At 38.3% G+C, this 19,850-nt stretch overlaps 1 protein-coding gene across 2 annotated transcripts in view; it reads left to right on the forward strand.

Moving 5' to 3' along the window:
- Positions 1–19,537, forward strand: part of LOC119695880 (adhesion G-protein coupled receptor V1-like) — a 55,120-nt gene extending 35,583 nt beyond the window's left edge. Inside the window, exons 4-5 of one of the 2 annotated variants that reach the window (XM_038125102.1) lie at positions 14,311–14,416; positions 15,570–19,537. In XM_038125102.1, coding sequence (XP_037981030.1) covers positions 14,311–14,416; positions 15,570–15,747 — 284 coding nt within the window. In that variant the 3' untranslated portion in view covers positions 15,748–19,537. Of the gene's footprint in view, positions 1–14,310; positions 14,417–14,556; positions 15,342–15,569 lie in introns of those variants that run through there. The other variant, XM_038125103.1, reaches the window with a different exon arrangement.
- The last annotated feature ends 313 nt before the right edge of the window (positions 19,538–19,850 follow it).

Genomic DNA, 19,850 nt, shown 5'->3' on the forward strand with positions numbered 1-19,850 from the left:
CTCAAAGGTGCTGATTTTTGTTCTTTCTCTTCTTTTAAAGACACATGATAACCAGATCATGTAAGAGTGAAGTAAGTTCTGAGTGCAGCTGGTTTCTGCCCTCAAACCAGCTTTTTCCTTGACTTGTATCAACGTTTGTAAGATCTGTTAAATCAGTTTGAAGATGCCCTGACCTCCCCTTCAAGAAGACCCCTGTAATATTTACTGCGCTGTGATGTGTGTGCCTCCTTCCTCCTTTATCTCTTCTTTCTCCTAAGACACTCCTGCAAGCACCTGGCTTAATTTTACTACAGCTGGAGCAGGTTTGGCCATTCAGCATCATTTGAGAACACTGAATTCGTGATTACTGTGCACTGGTATTATATGGAGAGCAGTTTTCCTTCTCAGCCAAAACATTTTTCTCAGTCTTGCAGAAATTCAGTTTCTTACTGATGTGGAAAGTCTGAGTTGGCAGTGCTGGAAAACTCAAATGTGATGTGAGAACTGTGCTGGAAAATAGTTATTATAGTGGAGACGTAGTGAACAGAGGTAAAAATTACTTGAAGAATTGTAGACTTATTTCCTTTGGTTGCCTCAGAATGTTCTGGAGGAACCAAGTCCTCCGTCCTTCAAAAGATTGTATGTTCACTTCTAACTGGTTCCAGTGACATCACTTTTGTATTAAAGGGATTTCCCAGGTCTGTCCATATGACATGAAAGTTCTGGTTTTTTCCACTGAATTCTTGATTAAATACTTGCAGACATTGCTTAAGGAGGAATCTTGAATGTGATGAGACTGGGTAGAGGCTGGGAGCAGCTATTATCTCTGTCTGTAAATGTTATCATGGCATACTGGCTACCAGAGATTTCTCTCCTGTAAGAAGTGATCATCCTATTTTCATTTCATTCCTATTCCTTCCCATGAGTAACGCAACATGGAGTCTGAACAGCAAGGAAACTTGCACAGTTTCCTGATAAAACTTACTTCTTGGGTAAGTCCGAGGAATTGGTTTATTATGTTTGGGTTTTTTTCTCCCAGAGATTCTAAAAAGAGCAGACTGTAGAATGGGATGTGTTATTCTTATGATATTAATCTATTTACAGGTACTGCATAGTCACAACTCTTGTACTGATTTTTCAAACCACCTATTAGCCAGTTAATTGTGACTGCACTTGCACAGCAAGCTCCAGCATGTGTGCAAGGCACTCGGCAGCAGCCAAGTGCTGGAGGAAAGAGTCCAACCTGAAATGAGAAAACTGACCATATTCAGTGTGGTCCAAGTGAAGTTGAAAGATCATACAGCAATCCTTGTGAACTCCAGAGGGGAGATCTTGATATGTCTGTTATTTGCAGCTACTTTTGAAAATATATGGAGGATGAGCAAAATAATGGTGGGCAGAAATAAATGTAATAATAACAATTAAAATAAAAGAAAAAGAAAAAGAAAAGCTTGCTGTCTATCATACTTTAAAGAGGGAGAAAAGGGTGAGAAAATTGTCTCTCTAGCTTACTATAAAGTTCTGAAGAAATGCTTGGCAATTGCAGCAGAGTTTACAAGTATCTTGAAGAAAACAAAGGACTGAGAAACGGCTAACAAAGAAATGTCAAAAACTAATCATGTCTAAACAATCTAACTTCTGCTTTTGAAAATGTAAAAGACTTTCTCAACAGGTAGAAACAGTAGACTATATATATTCTGGTTTTACCATAAAATTGTTGTGCTGTTTCATCCAACACATTCTGGTGGGGAAGCATGTTGAGCTGTATGTGCTGAAGGCTTAGTGCAATACTGGCTGGAAAATTGTTTCCAGAATTCAACAGCTTGAAGTCAGGGAATATTACCTCTGTGTGGCACTCAGGAACAGTTTATAATAGTGATGGGATGATGAAATAAGAGCACGGTCATTAAATTCAGAGGTAACATTAAACTGAAAAAGAGTAAGAACGTATAGACAGCCTTAACTTTTTATAAATGGCCTTGACAAGCTGGTGAATACAAGTCAACAAGGACAAGGGCAGAGCATTGCACCTCAGAGGGAAATGTCTTTTCAAATGGAGAGCAGACCTCAAGAAGTATTCAGACCGTTGAATAATGTAATTCTAAAGGACAGAATGAAAAACAGTCAAGTCAGCAACATTTTGGTAGAAAGGAACCTAGGAATGATTGTGGTCCATGGGTTGTATGAGATGGTAGTAGTGCTCATGTGAGAAAGTAAACTTTTCTATAAGATTGAATTTAGAAGATGAGCTGCGCGATTAAGGTGAAATAACCTTTCTTCACCATTCAGTACTACCTGGTTAACATAGCAATGCTGCATTTTAGACAATATTAATGAAAGAAATGGTCAAAAATATAGGATAAAAGGTCTCCAAGGGGAAGATAAAAATTGTTTAGAGGTTTGTCTAACAGGGGAAAATAAGCCTTTTAATGCACAAAAAAAAGTTGCAAAACCTTGTCAGTCTGTTCTAATATACAGACAAGAAACATACCAGAAAGCATTGAGTTTACATTGCAAAAAGGGAGCTTTAATTATTAGCTAAGGGATAAGGAAGTACTGTGCAGAAAAGGTGTGGAGCACTGGTGTCATGTTGTAATTGTGACAAACAGGTTAAGCAAATGTTCTTCAGGAAAGACATACGTGATTAAAACTACCTTAGCATGAAGGATGGAAAATAGTCTTCACCAGGTTTCCTCTCATCTTCTATTCAATGATTTACCAGTCATAAGGAGGACTTTAACCAGACGTTCAAACTAAACTGAAAGCCTCAATCTAGCTCAATGCAGACTAGGGAGGGAGCAGCTGGGAGATGTCTGTAAAATGAACCTAGATTTTAGGTAGAAATGTCCTATTTTAAAACTTTTCTGTTCTGCTCACATGTAAAATAGACATTTTATCTCTTTTTGTGATTTTGAGGCTGACCACAGATACCCAAGCAGAGGTATGTAGCTGGTAGTCAAACTCAGCTGGGCACTTTGAATTAAAGTGCATAGAAGATAGAAATATCATGATCTTGGTTGCTAAAATACACACAACTGTTGTACTAAGCTTTGACAGATTGACAAGGGCAGCCCTTTTGTATAATGGTTGTCCCTTTAAAAAATAACATGCTTTCATTTAGCAGTAAGTGAAAAACATATAGCCCTTAATTTATCACAGAATTGTTTACTTTATCATCCATATGCAGATGATTCAACTCTTGAAACTCAACTGTTTCAGTGTCTTGGTGGCAAGACTTTTTTCCATTTTCAAATTGTATCTCTTTGTCTTTCACAACACAAACAATGGGAATGGAAAATTGCTCAAGCTGTAATTATGAACATCATTATTTTCTCTGCTTTGTTCATCTCCCTAATAATTCTGAGCGTTTGCTGTGTCTAAGATGAATAGATAAATGTGGACTACTTTCCCTGGAAAGAAACAAGACTTTATTCTTTATGTGAGCATGTATTTTTCTCAAGGTAATCCCTGAACAGCAGACTAATATGCACCTGATCAAATTTTTCTTCATGCATGTATGAAGGAAAAAATGCTACAGAAATTTAAAAAAATAATCAACCATAGAGAATGCAAGAAATACCAGTGCAAAAGCTGACACTTCAAGGATGAGGCTTCCCTTCAGTGTTATCCTCACTGCACAAAAAAATCCATGGGAAACTGGCATTCATGCTTCTTACTGGTAGGAGAAGTGGTCTGCATTCGCTTTCCTAAACAATTAAGGGTCAGTCTGAGAATGACTGTTATTTTCTGAAATGCACTTAATGCAAAAATCTTGGTAAATAAAAAAACCCTAGTAGAAAATCCACATTAAAAAAGACCAAACAGTCCTTCCTGTGTCTATGTGCTTACCACAATAAGAACTAAAACCCACTTAAGTGAGTTGACCTAAACTACCAAAGATCTAAACAATTCAAGAAAACCACTAATAAAGGTGCATCTTATGAGGCTGATTTCCAGAGTTATATGCATCTACATAAAATCTTTCCTTGCATAAGAAACTAACTTTTATATTCATAGAATATGGAGTATTTTTAAATATTTATTTTGCTGTGTAGCACTTTTGTTTAAGAGTTGGCAAGTGTCTTTCAGTTTTTTAACGCCATGATTATCACAACAGGTGACAAATTGCATTGAGTTTATGAGCACTTTGTTATTACATTCTAATACTGCATTATTAATATATTTTCATGTAATTACAATCCATAAAACACCATTGAGATTGTTAGAAAAAAGCTTAAATTTGCTTCAAAATGCTTCTACAAATCTCTAGCACTTACAGTGACCACTTGAAATTCATGCAGTCTATTCTGAGAGAAAAGTGAAACCCATCTAAGTTTGCCAAATTGTATTATTTGGAAATATGAGAATTGCTTTTTTTTTCTGCTTTCCTTCATCAGAAAATGCTGAACATATCTGTACAACTAAATACACTGGCACATATTTCCTGACTTGGGTGAAATTGGGAAGTACTGTGATGAAGTTGTTTTCCTCAGTCCTACACACCAATCTGATTTAGCACCATCATTGTATTAAAAAAACCTGAGATTGTATGTACAAAATCATTGTGGTTTAGAGAAAGTGTAGTATTTTATGTTTGCTTTCTATTGTGCTTCTTCATATGTAAGCTTTAGTATCTATGCTGCTTGTCATCATCCTTAAAGAAGCACTGATAACCAAGTTTTCAAGATTTTATTATGTCATATCACTTTATTTCAGGAATGGAAGATTTTTCATCTTAAAGCCCTATGAAATTGTGATTACAATGGAGTATTATACCAAAACAATACATGTTCATTGTGCTGCAACCTGCGGGGTCCCACTTGAGAAAGGAGCAATGCTGTCCCCACCCTGCGGGGGGAAAATCCCTGGGCCGGTGCTGGCGAGACACCAGAAGGACGAAGAGTGTCCCCTTTATCACTCACTGATGCAACCTCTCAGCCCACCTTCCGCCCAGTCCCAGATGGAAAGCTCTTGCTCACCAGGGTCAAAGGAGGTGACTCAGGCCCAGACAGTTCCAACAAGGCTTTTAATGCAGGTTCCAAGGTGTAGGAGGGATCAGGGTTACAGGAGAAGGATCAGCTCAACAGGGAGACAACCAAGCAGGAGGACACTGGGGAAAGAGCCCAACCCCTCAAGGGAGGGTCCAGGGTATATATCTGGGCTAGGGTAGGAGGGATCACAATATAAACAGTCCAATATGGAAAGGGATAGGGGGAGGAGTTAGAACGCGGTAATGCAGGGCAACCCAATGAGAGGCAAGGGGGGAGTGACTTCAGGTGAGTAACCAATAAACACTTGAGGTACTAAGAAAGTTCTAGATGGAGTTCTAGATGGAGGCGGGCACAACATTTGCTATTCTAATTTATATTACCATACTTGCCACAAAGATTCATGGGAGATTACTGCTGAGACTTAAATCACTGACTCCTCCCATGGCATCCTTGTGGTAAGTTTTTCACACCCACCTCCTACAGCAACCTAGGATTTTCATTGATTTAATGACATCAGTTTTTCTGCTGACTTAATCTTGTCAGCACAAAACAGTTTGTATACACAAATATGCAGTGTAAGAGCAGCTGTCTTTCTTTCCCTAATGTGTCTGTAGGTGTCTGCATTATAAATAGATATACAAATAACAATACAAATCCTTCTTGCCCCCAGCTCAGCTTTTAAATCCAATGGCATTCAAGTTTTATAGGTTAATCATACATTTTGTGAGCAAATGTTCTGTTACCAGCTTAAAATTTGCTTTTCATTAGTAGGTATGCATGATTTTTTTGCTTCTTCTCTTTGAAGATTCCTAAAGCTGTAGACACCCTTTTCCTCTCTCATCCCACTGTCTACAGCAGAGTCCCAAATAAATGTATCAGTGCTACAGCACCCACTGAGTTGTATCAGAAGAGAGGAATGGTCCATCCCATCTGCAAGGAGAGCTACTGTTTCTGTGTACTCTCGAAAAAAGATTAGTTCATTCTGTGAAATTGAAATGTGTTGAGAGACTGTTCCCAGACAAACAGCTGCTGTGTTAAATTTTCATTATCACGGGATTGATGAGATTTACTCTGGGCTGCTTTTTTCCATTGTGCCCTGGAGATAAGAATTCTTGTCTTTCTGCTAGTTATATTTTAACCTACCTGTTGGTTTCCTTATCTGAGAAACTAAACACAGCAGACTGTGGGAAAGACTAAAGACTTGCAGTTCTACTGCTTCTAAGACACCTTTCTTGTTGAGCACCCAGTCCACTTATAACTGTAATAATTTAATGCATCTAGTTGCCTTATGTAATGTAGAGAAATTAATTAACAGATGTTTTAGGTGCTTTACTGACTTAATGTGACTCTTTCTGGACTCATATAGGCACAGTGGACCTCAGCACTTAGTAAATCAAGAGCCAGAATCCTGCCTGTGGCTGTGTTAGCTGGTGCTGAAAAACTATTTTTAAACCCTTGGCTATTTAGGTAATTGGAGTTTTTCCCTCTTTTAGCTAATGAACTCTCTATTGTATAATTTAGCTGGCCATCAGCTTTGTGCAAGGGACAGGGAGTGCAGGAGACTCCACAGAGCACTCTAGGGGAGTCAAAACGCTACTACAGGTTAAGGACTTTACTGGGCATCCAAATCAAGAATCTGTCTAGGTGGTGGGTTCATTAAGCAGCACTGAAAGAGTTGGAACAGTCAATCATGTTTACTTGCAAGGTTGAAAATAGATTAATGTTACTAATTATTTCTGTACAGTGTCTTACAAAGACTCTCAGTGCTGCTAACTCAGGATTACATAAGCATCTGGAGAGAACTGTTCCTGTCTCTAATAGTGAATGTCATTATTTGGCCAAATCACAACCTCTGAGAAAGACAGCTGGATTCTTACCAAGTCAAATATTTCCATAGAGCTACAACATTGATGCCTCCACATTTCCAGCTCAAATGGTAGGGAGGTTTAAAAGACATTGGGTAGGGCTCAAATGCTTGGCACCTAAATCCAGAATCTATTGTTCCACTCTACAGCTGGATTCAAGAGCATGAACCAACAAGCACCTAACAAGACAAGGCTAGAAAATATGAAATTTTTAAGGGCATTTGCTAAGTGCATCAACTACCAGACTGTTGCAAGAGTACATGGAGTAATAGTTTAAATCCAAAGGGTAAATTTAGATTAGATTAGAAAGAATTGTTTTAAAATGAGGGAGGTGAAACACTTGAATAGGTGACCCAGAGAAGTGGTAGATGCCCCATCAATGAAAACATTCAAGATCAGGCTGAATGGGGCTCTGAGCAGACTGATCTACTTGAAAATGTCCCAGCTCATTGCCAGGAGGTTGGATTAGATGACCTTAAAAGGTCCCTTTCAACCCAAATTATTCTATGATTTTGCGATATGCCATGTACACCCTCAGTTCCCTCATTTGCATAGCCTTTAACTACCATAGTAGCCCTTCACATATCTTAGTTCCTAATCTCACTAAATTCTGTTGTGTCTTTTTCACAAAGAAAAAATATTTGAGCAGTATAGAACATTGGGTTGTAAGTGTTCCTTCAGAAACCTGAAATGATTTTGTAATCTAGTGGCATGGTTAGCTTTCCTCTTGAAAACTTCGATAATTCACCTAACATAAAGGAAAGTACACTACTATAATAATACATGATGGATAATCTTTGATATTATACTTCCTTAGTTTATATCCAAATCAGTAATTTTTTAGCATGATATTTGGGTTTTGTGGAATGCATCAAGACATAGCTCACATTTCTTAGAATTTCTTTGAGGCTGTTAGTAAAAGTGTAATTAAAATTTCATAGTATGTTTACCTATACTCTTCTCAAAAAATCACTGAGACAAATTTCCTAAATCAACATTCAGAGGCCTTAATATTCTATAGAGACATGGATAGAAATTTAAAAATTCAAGTTGACATAATATTTTTTTCAACAATCTGAAAGGCAGTTTTAATAAGATGCATTCTTAATGGAGTTTTCACTATGTTCCATGCAAAAAGGTCTTAAAGTAGTCTCATTAGACCATATAAATCTTCAGCTTCAATGTAAAAGCCAAAAACACAAACTAAAATAAGTAAGTTGTCTCTTGTGAAAGAAAAAAAGTCAAAACTGTCACAATGCTGGCCTGTAGGGTTTGTTTTCACTTAAAAAAGAGGCAAAATAAGGTTTTCAAAACCAAAACATATCTAAAGAATTAATCACAAATATCATGCTCACTGGAAAAGGTAGAGGGTTTTCAAAGCAGACCTTCACACTCCCTTAAACCTTTAATTACAATATTGATGTGGTAAGTCAGAGAGTGCTGGACATAAATCCAGAAATGACTGTGTTAATAATGGTAAGTTTAGTTAGTGCTGAGTAAGTGTACAAATATGATTCACCAATCAGTCTATATGTCAATAAGCATGAATCAGATGCATTCCTCTGAAGTATAAACTTACTTAAGGATAAACTAACTGAAGTATAAAGTAAGTTTTTGACAGAAAATACAAGTGCCATCGTAACCCTGGATTCAAAAACTCGTAACTTTTAAAATTTAAATGCAGAAGAGAATACATGAATCTAGGTGTAGCAAGACATTTTCTTTGAGCTCTGTTATTTCTCTCCTTTTATTAATATCCTTCTAAGAAGCATGTTCTGCTTCTGGAAAAAAAGTTAACAAGGTTTGTTCAAATGCTATGACCTTTAGAAAAAGAAAGCACCTTACCTGGCTGTTGTGGTGTGTTTTGTTTTACTAGTATGATTATTGTTTGATTTGTAACGTTCTCGTGCTGTCTTTTGGTCTCTGCCCCTTTTCCCAGAACTTCCTTTACTCCTCCTTTCATGAAATGCCAATCTCTCCCTGAAAACTGCCTTCTCTCGAGAAACTTCCCTGTCAGTTTTGTACTTCTTTAAACTTCATTAGTTCACTGAAACTGTCCTTTTCCCTCGGGATACTTCATTGGTTGATATTTGAATGCCCGCCTTGTATGTTATCTCTAGTTCTCCTGATTTGTTGAATTCTGTATCCTCCCCTGTGACCCTCCCTCGGTATATAAGCTACTGTCTGCGCCTGAGATCGGGTCCTGGAAGCGCTCAGGGGGAAGCTGTGGCGTTAAATGAAGTTATCCCAGGATCCGTGACTGCTGCCTTTGTTTTGCGCTGTGCCTTTCCTGGCAGCTGGGAATCAGCGGCGTTTGAGAGGGGACTGTAGCCCCCGCCACCATCCAGCCGGGAAAAGCTACACCTGGCAAGCTCAGTTCTGGGTGGGCAGAAATGTCACAGTGATTTTGTGCTTTTGGATGTGGGATGTAGATCATGGATTTGGTAATTTAGTTTTATTCTTCTATATTTTTAACTTCTATAAATCTTGGGAAGAAAGTGGAAAGGAGCAATACTACATCCTATAGAGAGATACGACTTGAAGAAATGCATGTCATGAGATAACTATCTTGCAAGACCATTTGTTAACTAGTAGTGCCAAAATATTATTACTGTAGAAAGAACTTTTGAATCAGAAAGTCAAAGGTAAAAGATGTAATTTAAAGAGCAAAAATTAAATTGTAAATTACATAGATTCATCACACATTGTAAACTGGTGTGTTTCTTAGCTGAAACTGTGCAAACCTAATTTTGTAAATGTTGCAAATACTCAGTTTCCTATCTTAAAATAAAATATACAGCTCCTTAGATGAAAGTATTTTAATTCAAAATTGTTTGAAAATAATAACAGAGTTCAAACTTTTACACAAAATTTTGAGATTTTGAGTCAGTACTGAGATGCATGGACTCTATCAGCGGAGCAGAGCTTGATTTTAACTATTTTTTTGTCCTTTTCTTTTAAATGCTTCAGTGTAGCTCACAGTGATAAGCACCCCTCTTCTGCAAAAGCATCCTGGATTACACAGTGAAGACACTTGCAGTTTGCCCAGCAAGTGGAGATAGATGCTTTCCTCTGCCACAGCTTTGGGATGGCATACCTCCTTTGTGCTGCCCTGGCTCCTGAGCAGCGCCACTCTGGGTTTTGTGAAGGATGGTGTGGGGAGAGCTAACAGAGACTGTATTCTTTACTCTATTGCTTTTCCTTAGAGAAGAGGTGATTTGTGCATGGTGCACAGGCCTGCCTTCTGCCCTCTCCTGTGCTGGTGCATGGCAGGCAGGCTGTCACAACCATCCTGTAAGGAGGAGAGAGCAGGAGGACAACTCCTTGTCAGAGCAACTTGAGGGAATAGCAGGAGCCTTATGCAACTCCTGCCTTGTTTCTACATTTTCCATTAGTTACCAGACTCATCTGTAGCTTTTCCTTTTTTCTTTGTGTAGCTATTATATAACAAGGGTCATGTGAGTACAAAAAATGCCCAATAATAAAACATGTAGTTTCCCAGTATGTCATTTCCCAGTAGTGATGACTTCTGGCAGTGAGCTTTATATATCCTAATCTAAAACAAAGGCAGCACAGGAAGAGAAAGTGACTCAGTCTTTGAGTCTCAGAAAGCAAATTATCTAACCAATCTAATCTGGTCTTTATGAGCTTGAATGAAGTGTTTTGCTAGGCTTGGATTATTTTCACATGGGGATATGTATTAGGAAGAATGGAAGCACCTTGTGAAACTGATAAAATGTGTTGCTAAATGGTCTTTAGCTGAAAGATTTTAGAGGTATTTGTGTTTCACCCAGCTAGCAACCAAGCCCCCATGTAGTCACTAGCTCACTGCTCCACAAGTAAAATCACAGAGAGAATTGAAGGGCTAAAAGCCAAAAAACTCATGGGCTGAGATAAAAGTAGTTTGATAGGGAAATCAAAAGCTACACACACAAGCAAGGCAAAACAAGGAATTGATTCACCACTTCCCATGGGCAGGCGAGTGTTCAGCCATCTCCAGGACAGCAGGACCCCATCACATAAATAGACACTTGGGAAGACAAACGCCATCACTCTTCCTCCTTCTTCCCCAACTTTATATAGTGAGCCTGATGCCATATGGTCTGGAATATCTTTCTGGTCAATTGGGGTCACCTGTCCCAGCCATGTCTCCTCCCACCCCCACCGAGAACCCCCAGCTTCCTCACCCATGTGGCAGTATGAACAGCAGAAAAGGCCTTGGCTCTGTGTAAGCCCTGCTCAGCAATAACAGAAACACCTCTATATATCAACTCTGTTTTCAGCACAAATCCAAAACAAGTGTATGGCACCCCATACAAAGCCCCTGTGAAAAATATTGTATCAGCAGAAAGCAACATATGTATGTATGTGCTTCCCTCAAGGAAATTACCGTACTTCAAAGCTTTGTTTTCTCCTAAACAGGTATATCAGTACATTTTTGGTGACTTGGGAAAGAAGAGGAATGAGATTTTATCAAGAAGGAAATTTAGGGTGCTGTTTACCCAATGTCTGAGTCAGTACAAGTCACCTGCTGGGGGAAGTCCATTACACCTAGAACAGTTCTGTTTTTCCTGAGCCTACATCTGTCCAGCAGTTCTCCTACCATGTGGAAAAAAGTGCTGCCATTTCCAGTGGTTTCATGGCCTCTTCCTAACTGAGGTACCTCAAACCTCATGCTTGCCTGAATACCTGTCCCTCAGGTGTGGCCCTGTGCTGGGAAGCAGGATGCTTCACTCCTGCAGCTCTGTGGAGTGAATCCCTCATTGCTTTGCTCTGTATGTGTGTTGTCCCTTTGCCTTCCTCTTGCAAACCGCAAAAAGTATGTCTCCCCAGCAGGTGAAACTCTCTCTGCACTTCATCCATCTGGATTCATCCATTATCTCATCTGAGGCTGAGAGAAAAAAATAAGGATATATTCCAGTTTCTAACAGCTGCTTCATCTTGAGTGTCAGTCTCTTCTCCCTGGTAACAAGCAGTAGGATGAGAGAAAACGGCCTCAAGTTGCTTCAGGGTAGGTTTAGATTGAATATTAGGTAATATTTGTTCACCAATAGGGTTGCTGAGTCCTGGAACAGATTGTGCAGGGAAGTAATAGAGTCATCCCCCTAGGTGGTATTTAAAAGATGTGTAGAACTGACACTTAGGGGCATGGTTTAGTGAGGGACTTGGCAGTGCTGGGTTAATGGTTGGACTTGATGATCATAAGACTCTTTTCCAGCCTAAATTATTCTATGATGCTATGATCTGCTGCTGGGAGAGGAATTTCTGTGGAAAATTAAGTACTGGCTATGGTGCTCTTGGAACACCCTTGGGAGCCCTGATGATTCTTTTTTGCCTGCTCAACTCTTCTGTCCCCTCCTTCTCCTTCATGGGTCCTTCAAATCATACCTCTTCCTGGTAAAGCAGGTGGAGTAGAAGCAGATAACTTTCCTTTCAGAACTGCAAGAATGATCCCCAAAAGAACGTACTCAAACCAGTGTTGTGTTTATATTTTAATTACCCACTCACATGACCTTTGGCTGAGTTGTCCTTCCAGTCATCCCAGGAAGATATTGTCAGTCAGTGTTTTGTACAGCACTTCTGAAAGCATTTTGGAAGACACTGTGGTGTTTGCTCCATTTCAGAGATGGAAAAATCACCAAATGAAAAATCAAGTAACTTCTAACTGCTAAGTAGACATGCAGAGCCAGAGATAATGGGAAGCTTTATCTATGCCAGAAATTCAGGCCAGCATTTATCAGACATCAGCATTCCCAAGGCAGCACCTACAGTTGTTGATTTTTAGCCATTCTTAGGGCAATATCTTCCCAGATTAATTAACTGAACTACTAACAAACATCTTGTTAAATTCTGTGCAAGTAATTTAGAAGTCTTAAAGTAACTTGCTTGCTCAGTCTTCCCTTATTATGTTTAGGGAGACACAAGAGGTATTTCAGAAAAGAGAACAGCAGAAATATAATCTACTTAGATTAAAATCTGAAGTGAATAAATGCAACCCAGTTATTGACTGAAAATGCCTTTTGTTGCTTTGTTCTGCCAATTAGTACCAACAGCCTGTGCCAAGTGCAGACTTGATTTATGTCACCACTATGGCAATTTTGTCCCTATGCTAATTTTGCAACGTATTACTGTGATAACTTTGTAAATCTTGGACTTACATGGAAGCAAGGATGAAGTAAACAAGACATGAGATTTTTATAGTTATTCTTTCCTGCAATATAGATTTATGGAAATGCTGTCCATCAGGAAGCATTATCTTTTGCCTGTTATCTTTTGTCTGGCATAAATGTGCATTCATTTCAACCCTTTAAAAAAATCTTCAAAGGAATAACAACAGCAATAGAAATACAAGAGCAGCAACAATAAACAATACTCATAAAACCACAGATCATAGAGTGGTTTGGGTTGGAAGGGAATTTTTTCCTCATTCATGGATAGGGACACCTTTCACTGGACAACTGGACAGCTTCACAACTTCATCTGACCTGGCCTTGATTCTTCCAGGCATGGGGCATTCACAGCTTCTCTGGACAACGTGTGCCAGGGATTCACCACCCTCACAGGGAAGTATTTCTTCTAAATATTTAATCTAATCCTCTTCTTTTCTAGCTCAAAGCAATTCCTTCTCGTTCTGTCCCTCCATGCTCTTGTCAGAAGTCACTCTCCAGCTCTCCTGTAGTCCCTTTAGGCACTGACAGGAGGTCTAAGGTCTCACCAGAGCCTTCCATTCCCTGGCTGGATAGCTCCAACTTTCTCAGCCTATCTTCATAACAGATTTGCTTCAGCCCTCTAATCATCATCATGGCCTCTTCTAGACTTGCTCTGCTTCTTGTTTTGGGAAGTTATGGTGTGAAAAATGAACAATAATAATAAATCAACAATAACAATAAAAAAAATATTAAAATGGAACAACAAAATAGTAAAATATTGAAATTATAAAGCAATGAAACAATAAAATAGTACAATAACAAAGTAATAAAATATGAAATTATGATATAATAACATCATTAACTGTGTTACTTGTGTGTAAATGGGTCTGTGGCTGCCTGGGGTCCCAGTGGTGGGAAAATGCTCCAGTGTCCTGAAGCTGGAGCATTGGTTTTTTGGAAGCTGGAGGAGTGGAGGATGTTTGCAAGCAATGTTTTTCCTCTGCTCCCAACACTGTGTCAAAAGCAAAGAAATGGGTAAAAAATTAAAAAAAATAACAAAACACCAAAACAAGCAAAAAAAAAAAATTAACAGAAACAAAACAAACATCCTAATCCCTTTCCCCAATTAAAAAAAAAAAAAAAAGAAAGAAAAAAAGAAGTTAACTCTTTTCATCCATTTTAATTTTAAACAGTTTTCTGGATTAATTTAATACAAACTAAAAGCAAATACTTAGTATGCAGCATAGATTTAAAGTATAGTGTTAATGGTGATGTTTTTTATTTAAATTAAAGACCTGTTGAATTTTTACCTTTTCCTTTCTATAGATTACAAAAACCATCAATACAAGTCTTGTTCTTTGACTTCCCCCTTTACACAAGCTTCTAAATTATGTACAGGACTTCTGATTATGAATGAAGCATATCCTGACAGGTAAGAAATCTTTGTTTGCAATATTAGCTAAATAACTTAAAGGGCTTGGACAAATTTGCAATAGTTCCTGGCTTTGCCATCAGTTTTGTGTATAATTGTGTTTTCAGGTTTCACAATTCACTTTCTTGTTTTAAAACCAGCTGCAGCACATTATCCCTGAATAAGCATGGTCAGAGGTTTGGACTTGACTGATGTTGTTGGGGGAAACTCACTTGTGTGTCTGGAGGTGAGAATGTTAACCCAAATTCAATTCCTATTGAGTGCAACTGCTGAGTCTGAAAACACTATATGAACTTCAGCTTCATCAATTGCAGGAAATCTTGGATAAAATCTTGTTAATGGGAGTGTTTACAACTTTTCATGGGTAAGGCCAGATCTTTAGCTTATCTCTAATTCTCCTTATAGCTTGCATCACCAAGACGGATGTATTTCAACTTATATAATTGCCTTTCCCATGTGTTAATATGTATGACAAGATGTGAAATGAACTGGCACCTGCCTCCTTTATCATTTTCATCTGAACAGTCTGAGGTGGGGTTGTTTTTTAAGGGAAAGAGTTTCTAAAGTTAAAACGTAGTTTTAGACAATTAAATTTTGAGGTGTTTGGACTGAAACAACTGAGTTACAAAAGCAGAGGTCAATACCAAAATTGAGGTTCCTTTAAAATTAAAAAAAAAAAAATTGCAAAGTTTTTTCTTTTTCAGGGGGGTTTTATGGCTGTTAAGGCAATGAAGGGACATCTCACTTTGTATTTACATTGTACAACATTTGCTTGGCTGAAAAAATATTAATTGCTTTAGACTGATGGTGGAAAATAAAATAAATTTAAAGTCAAGGTACTCAATTTCTCTCCAATTTGAGAAAGTAATCTGATTTTAATATTTTTAAAGTGTGTTGGAAAGGACCATTTGACCATTTTGATTTTTTTTGCAGTAAAATCTTTCTGTGTTTTACAAAAACCATGGCAGATGCATTTCATTAAACCCACATTTCTTCAGTGAGTTTTCTCCACAGATGTGTGTTAACCTACCTCTGCAAAGAATCAAATGAATGAATGAATGAATGAATTGAATTAATGAGTCATTATTTGATATTGAAAGTCACTGATTCCCAGTTTCTTCTTTTAATTAATTTGTTTGTTTTTTTCTCTCAGCCCAGGTTTTCTCTTATCTCCAACCAGGAATGAAACCTCCCTTAATGTCCTGATTTTTTTATATGGCAAGATGACCCCATGTGTCTTTGTCCTTCCAGCTGCAACCAGTTTCCACAGACTTCACTATCCAAATGCATCTTTTGAGACTGTGAGTACCACACTGGATCTGAACACATGAGAGATGAATCAAGAGTTTCTCAGCAGAAATGCTGGTGAATTTACCATATAAATTTGACACAAGATTGGTTTTAAGGAGAGAAGAAAGAGAGACTTTGAATGGCCAACATGGAAGATGATAGAAGCCTGTCTTACCTGATTATGGCTGAGACAGAAGGCTGCAAGTAGAAGTGGAGTAGTGTGACAGTAGACAGCCCTACAGGCCTAAACCAAAGGGGAACAGGGCTTTATGGCTGATGTTATAGTTGCTATGAACTCAAGTAAGAATGAGTTTCCTACACAAGCAATGTGAGGGAGCTCTTGATTTATTTTATTTTATCCTTTCAGTTTCTTAGCATATTAAAAGCCTGGCCAAACTCAGAATAGGGGAGGTATTGAGAAAAGGTTATCTGAAGGTGGAACCACATGGACATTGTCAACTCTGGCTTACAGCTGCAGAATATTTGTGCAGCACCTCCAGTGGAGCACAGGAGGAGGAGTAGGTAGACTGAGTCCTGCTCCGTTTCCTTCCCTTTGATTCAGAAGCTGGAAACAGGAGAACATGGCACACTTGTGACCTGATTTTTGCACTGTCCTTCAGGAACTTGATAGCAGTCCAAAAAACATTCCTCAGATCACAGGCTGTTGACACAGTACCTCAATATGAACAGTGAAAAGGCTGGCTTCGTTCTATATTTACAGCTGCTGGCAGCCACCAGGAACTGTGCTGTGCTTGAAGCATTTCTAGCATGCTCAAAGGTAGCTCGTAAGCCCCAGAAAATGAATGTTATACAACAAATTTGTTCTGATATAACTGGGCTTAGGGTGTTGCCAACTGATGCCCCTTGCGTTGACCTACTGAATATTAGCCATGGTATTGTGTTTCTTGATTTTCAAAACTATTTTTTGTGCTGCTTTTTTTTTTTGCTAGTAACTGCCTGAGCTGTTTTACTGTAATGTCAGCTGGGTACCAGCAGGAGGAAAAACAACAAGTCAGATGTTTTCATGCAAAAGAGTTCATTGCTGGTTCATCAAAAGAGGTTCATTGCTGCCTTATTAGGCCCACAGAAATAACAAGGGGCACAAAAAGTACAAGTAAGAGAAACCTGGTACATAGAGGGTAAGAGAAATATATTTAAATGTCCTTTGGCAGAGCACAGAACATCCCTTCTATGAAGAAAAATGGATATAATTCGGTTGAAAGTTTTTATTCTTTAAAAAGGAAATTAAGATTTCAGACTTCTGAAAGAAGCAAGAAAAAAGAGCTGACAATTGCTGATTAATTTTTCTTTGCTCCCTTCTTTCAATAATTCCAATAGAGTTACCATTATGCTTACTGAAGAAGGAAAAATCCTGGAAGCATCAGAAAATGAGCTCAAATTCAAAACAAATTCAAACGTGTAAGTTTGCATCTGTGAACAAGCCATACAGTTGTACATTTATTACTAATATACAAATGTGCGGATTTCTTACCATATCTTCATTAGTGGATTTTACGTATAGAAGATGGATGGTAGTTTATCTTCTGTTCTGACTTCCCTTCAGCTGGGAAAAAAAAAATCTCTGACTCATACTGAAGTGTATTTTTTATGGGTTGTGATGGTTTTACCTTTCAGCCTCAGTTTACAAGATATACTAGGCAAAAACAAAGGAAGGAAGAATAGCCTCAAGTGAATGAAGTCATGTGTTATGAACTTCTGGAAGGGAGAGGGGGACAAGTCTTAATAAAGTTTTTTAGCGTGTATCAAGTAGAAAGTAAAGCCCAGAAAAGAAACATTCAAACTAAGATTTCTGCAAGCGATTCAACTAATTTTTTCCCTTTTCTCTAGTTGGCTGGTAATGCTGAGGCCCCAGTCTGTTTCAAACCAATAATCCTAGCTACTCAAAATCCTTGAGTTTTAGTTTCTCTGTCTTGGATACAAAAGGCTAATTTTTATATTTGTTAAGACATTGATTAAATTTAAACTCTGTGGTGTGACTCTTGAATTTAGAGGCAGCAGTTCTGCTGTTGCATATTTACTGGCATGGGATGTCAGTGATCAGAGAGATAAAATAATCCTCTAACAGAGTAAATGAACTAAAAATATTAGAGGTGCTACTCTGCACTTTTGCGATTACGTCTGTATAATATGAGACACATCACCCACTTCCACTATAATACCTTAAGAATACTGTTAAAAACACAACCTGAATAAGTAGGAGATCTTTGCAGAAATGGGAACTTGTGCAAATTCCCCCAGAGGAGTTATGAGCAGTGCTGGTAGAACAGCAGTCTGAGGTCAGCAGTAGCTTTCATACAGCAAAACTTATAAACAAGCTGGTGAGTCAAACTCATTTCCTTGACTAAAAGGAATAGGATTTCATAAACACAGCAATCACTTTGTGTTCTCCAAACCAACTGTGAACTGTTTTTGTCAGTTTATGCAGCCGAGAAATGGAGGGGAAGGCAGCTGTTTCCAGCAGCTCTTTTGGAAACACTTCTAAAAAGAGGCTCTTTCAGAAAATATAATAGTGGTTAGATTTTGGGTATCAGGGGAGACATTTTATTAGGACTTATTTAACTTGACACTTAACACTGCCTTATTTGACCTACTCTTTGTTGAACTGGTATATTTTTTTCATGTTTACTCTATGAGTTAATTCATGGTGGCTTCATGTCCTTCTTAATGGTTTTACTTGTGTTTGAAAAAGTCAGTGTGTAAGATCAACCTAATAAAACATTCCTCATAAAATTCACTGTCTTTCTAGTGAGGCAGCACGGTCCTTCAAATCTTTTTTATTTCAGTGGAAATTCAGATAGATCAGATTTGTAAGGGAAGTAAAAACCACAGTAATGCAAATACTTTTCCATTTAAATTCAGAACACTGTTTCAAGCATTTATTATATTTTATCAGCCTTTTCAAAATGTTGTAAATCAGATGATCAAATATAAAATGTATTCTGTATTCAGTTACAACTTTATTCCAAAGGTTATATTTTAAATATTTTAATTCACAAAAAGTTGATAATGCCTTTATCCCAGTTCATAAATATTCTGGTCCTCAGTGCAACTGCAGACCAGCTGCACACCATGAATTCACTTTCCTGGACATTTCATGCCTATGGTCATATAAGAGGCCTAGGTGATAGGAAATGCAAAGAATACTCTGAGGTCCAAAGTCCCACCTGCAGTTGCCCATGGTGGAGGATTGATTTAGCGTACACACACTCTCCTTCAGATCTCCAGGGCATGGTCTGCAAAAATTTCCCGTGTTGTTCTGCAGCTGTGTTCTTTGTGTTATGTCAATAGTGGTGTTGACACTGAAAGGGTATTGAAACATCACAATATACTACTGATCTAAGGGTTTTGTAAATAAACTGTAAACTGTGAAGGAGAGAATGTGTTTGTCTCCTTATCTCTCTAACCTTATCTTGCTCTTGTTCAAAGTCTTGCTGGAAGGCCAGGATCTCATGCAAGAGCTTTGTTTTTTGTTTCTTTGTTTCTTGTTTCTCTGTTTCTTGAAGACTCAGATTGGCATTGCCCCTATCTCAAGGATGTGCTGCTGCCCTTACCACCACTTAGCCCATGAAGGCAGAGAGAGGAGGTGGGGACAAGTTCTGACAGTGGTTCCTCCTGCTCTCCACTGTCAGTGAAAAGCAATGAAGAGCTTCCTCCTACTCCATTTCTGGAGATGGTGGCAGAACCTAATGGAGCAGGTCTTGAATCATCACAGTACAGTGAAAGCTATCCATCATCCATAATAAACGCCTCTCACACTTCTCTGCTGTCCCACTCTGCAGGCAGAGTTCATGTTGTCAAGATTTTGGAGCATGTGCCTTTAGATATTTAGAGTGGTTGGTTGGCACTAAGGTTTTTCAGTGAAAATAGACACCAACTCTCTCCAGCATTGTCAGTGGAGAGTGGAAAGATTTCTTCTGCTAGATGTGTTTTAAAATTTACCAAGGTATATACCAAATGGAAAAAACCTATTTTTTTCTCAAAGTGCACCCTGTCATTTTTTAAAGAAACATGTGCAGCATAACTCGTGCACTGGAGGGTTACCTGCTATTTTCTATGGCTTAAACTCATCCTGCATAACAGGGGCTACTTCTTGCATTCCTCTGCTTTTTCCCTCCCAGCCTCC

Source organism: Motacilla alba, chromosome Z (assembly GCF_015832195.1).
Source record: "Motacilla alba alba isolate MOTALB_02 chromosome Z, Motacilla_alba_V1.0_pri, whole genome shotgun sequence".
NCBI classification, from domain to species: Eukaryota; Metazoa; Chordata; class Aves; order Passeriformes; family Motacillidae; genus Motacilla; species Motacilla alba.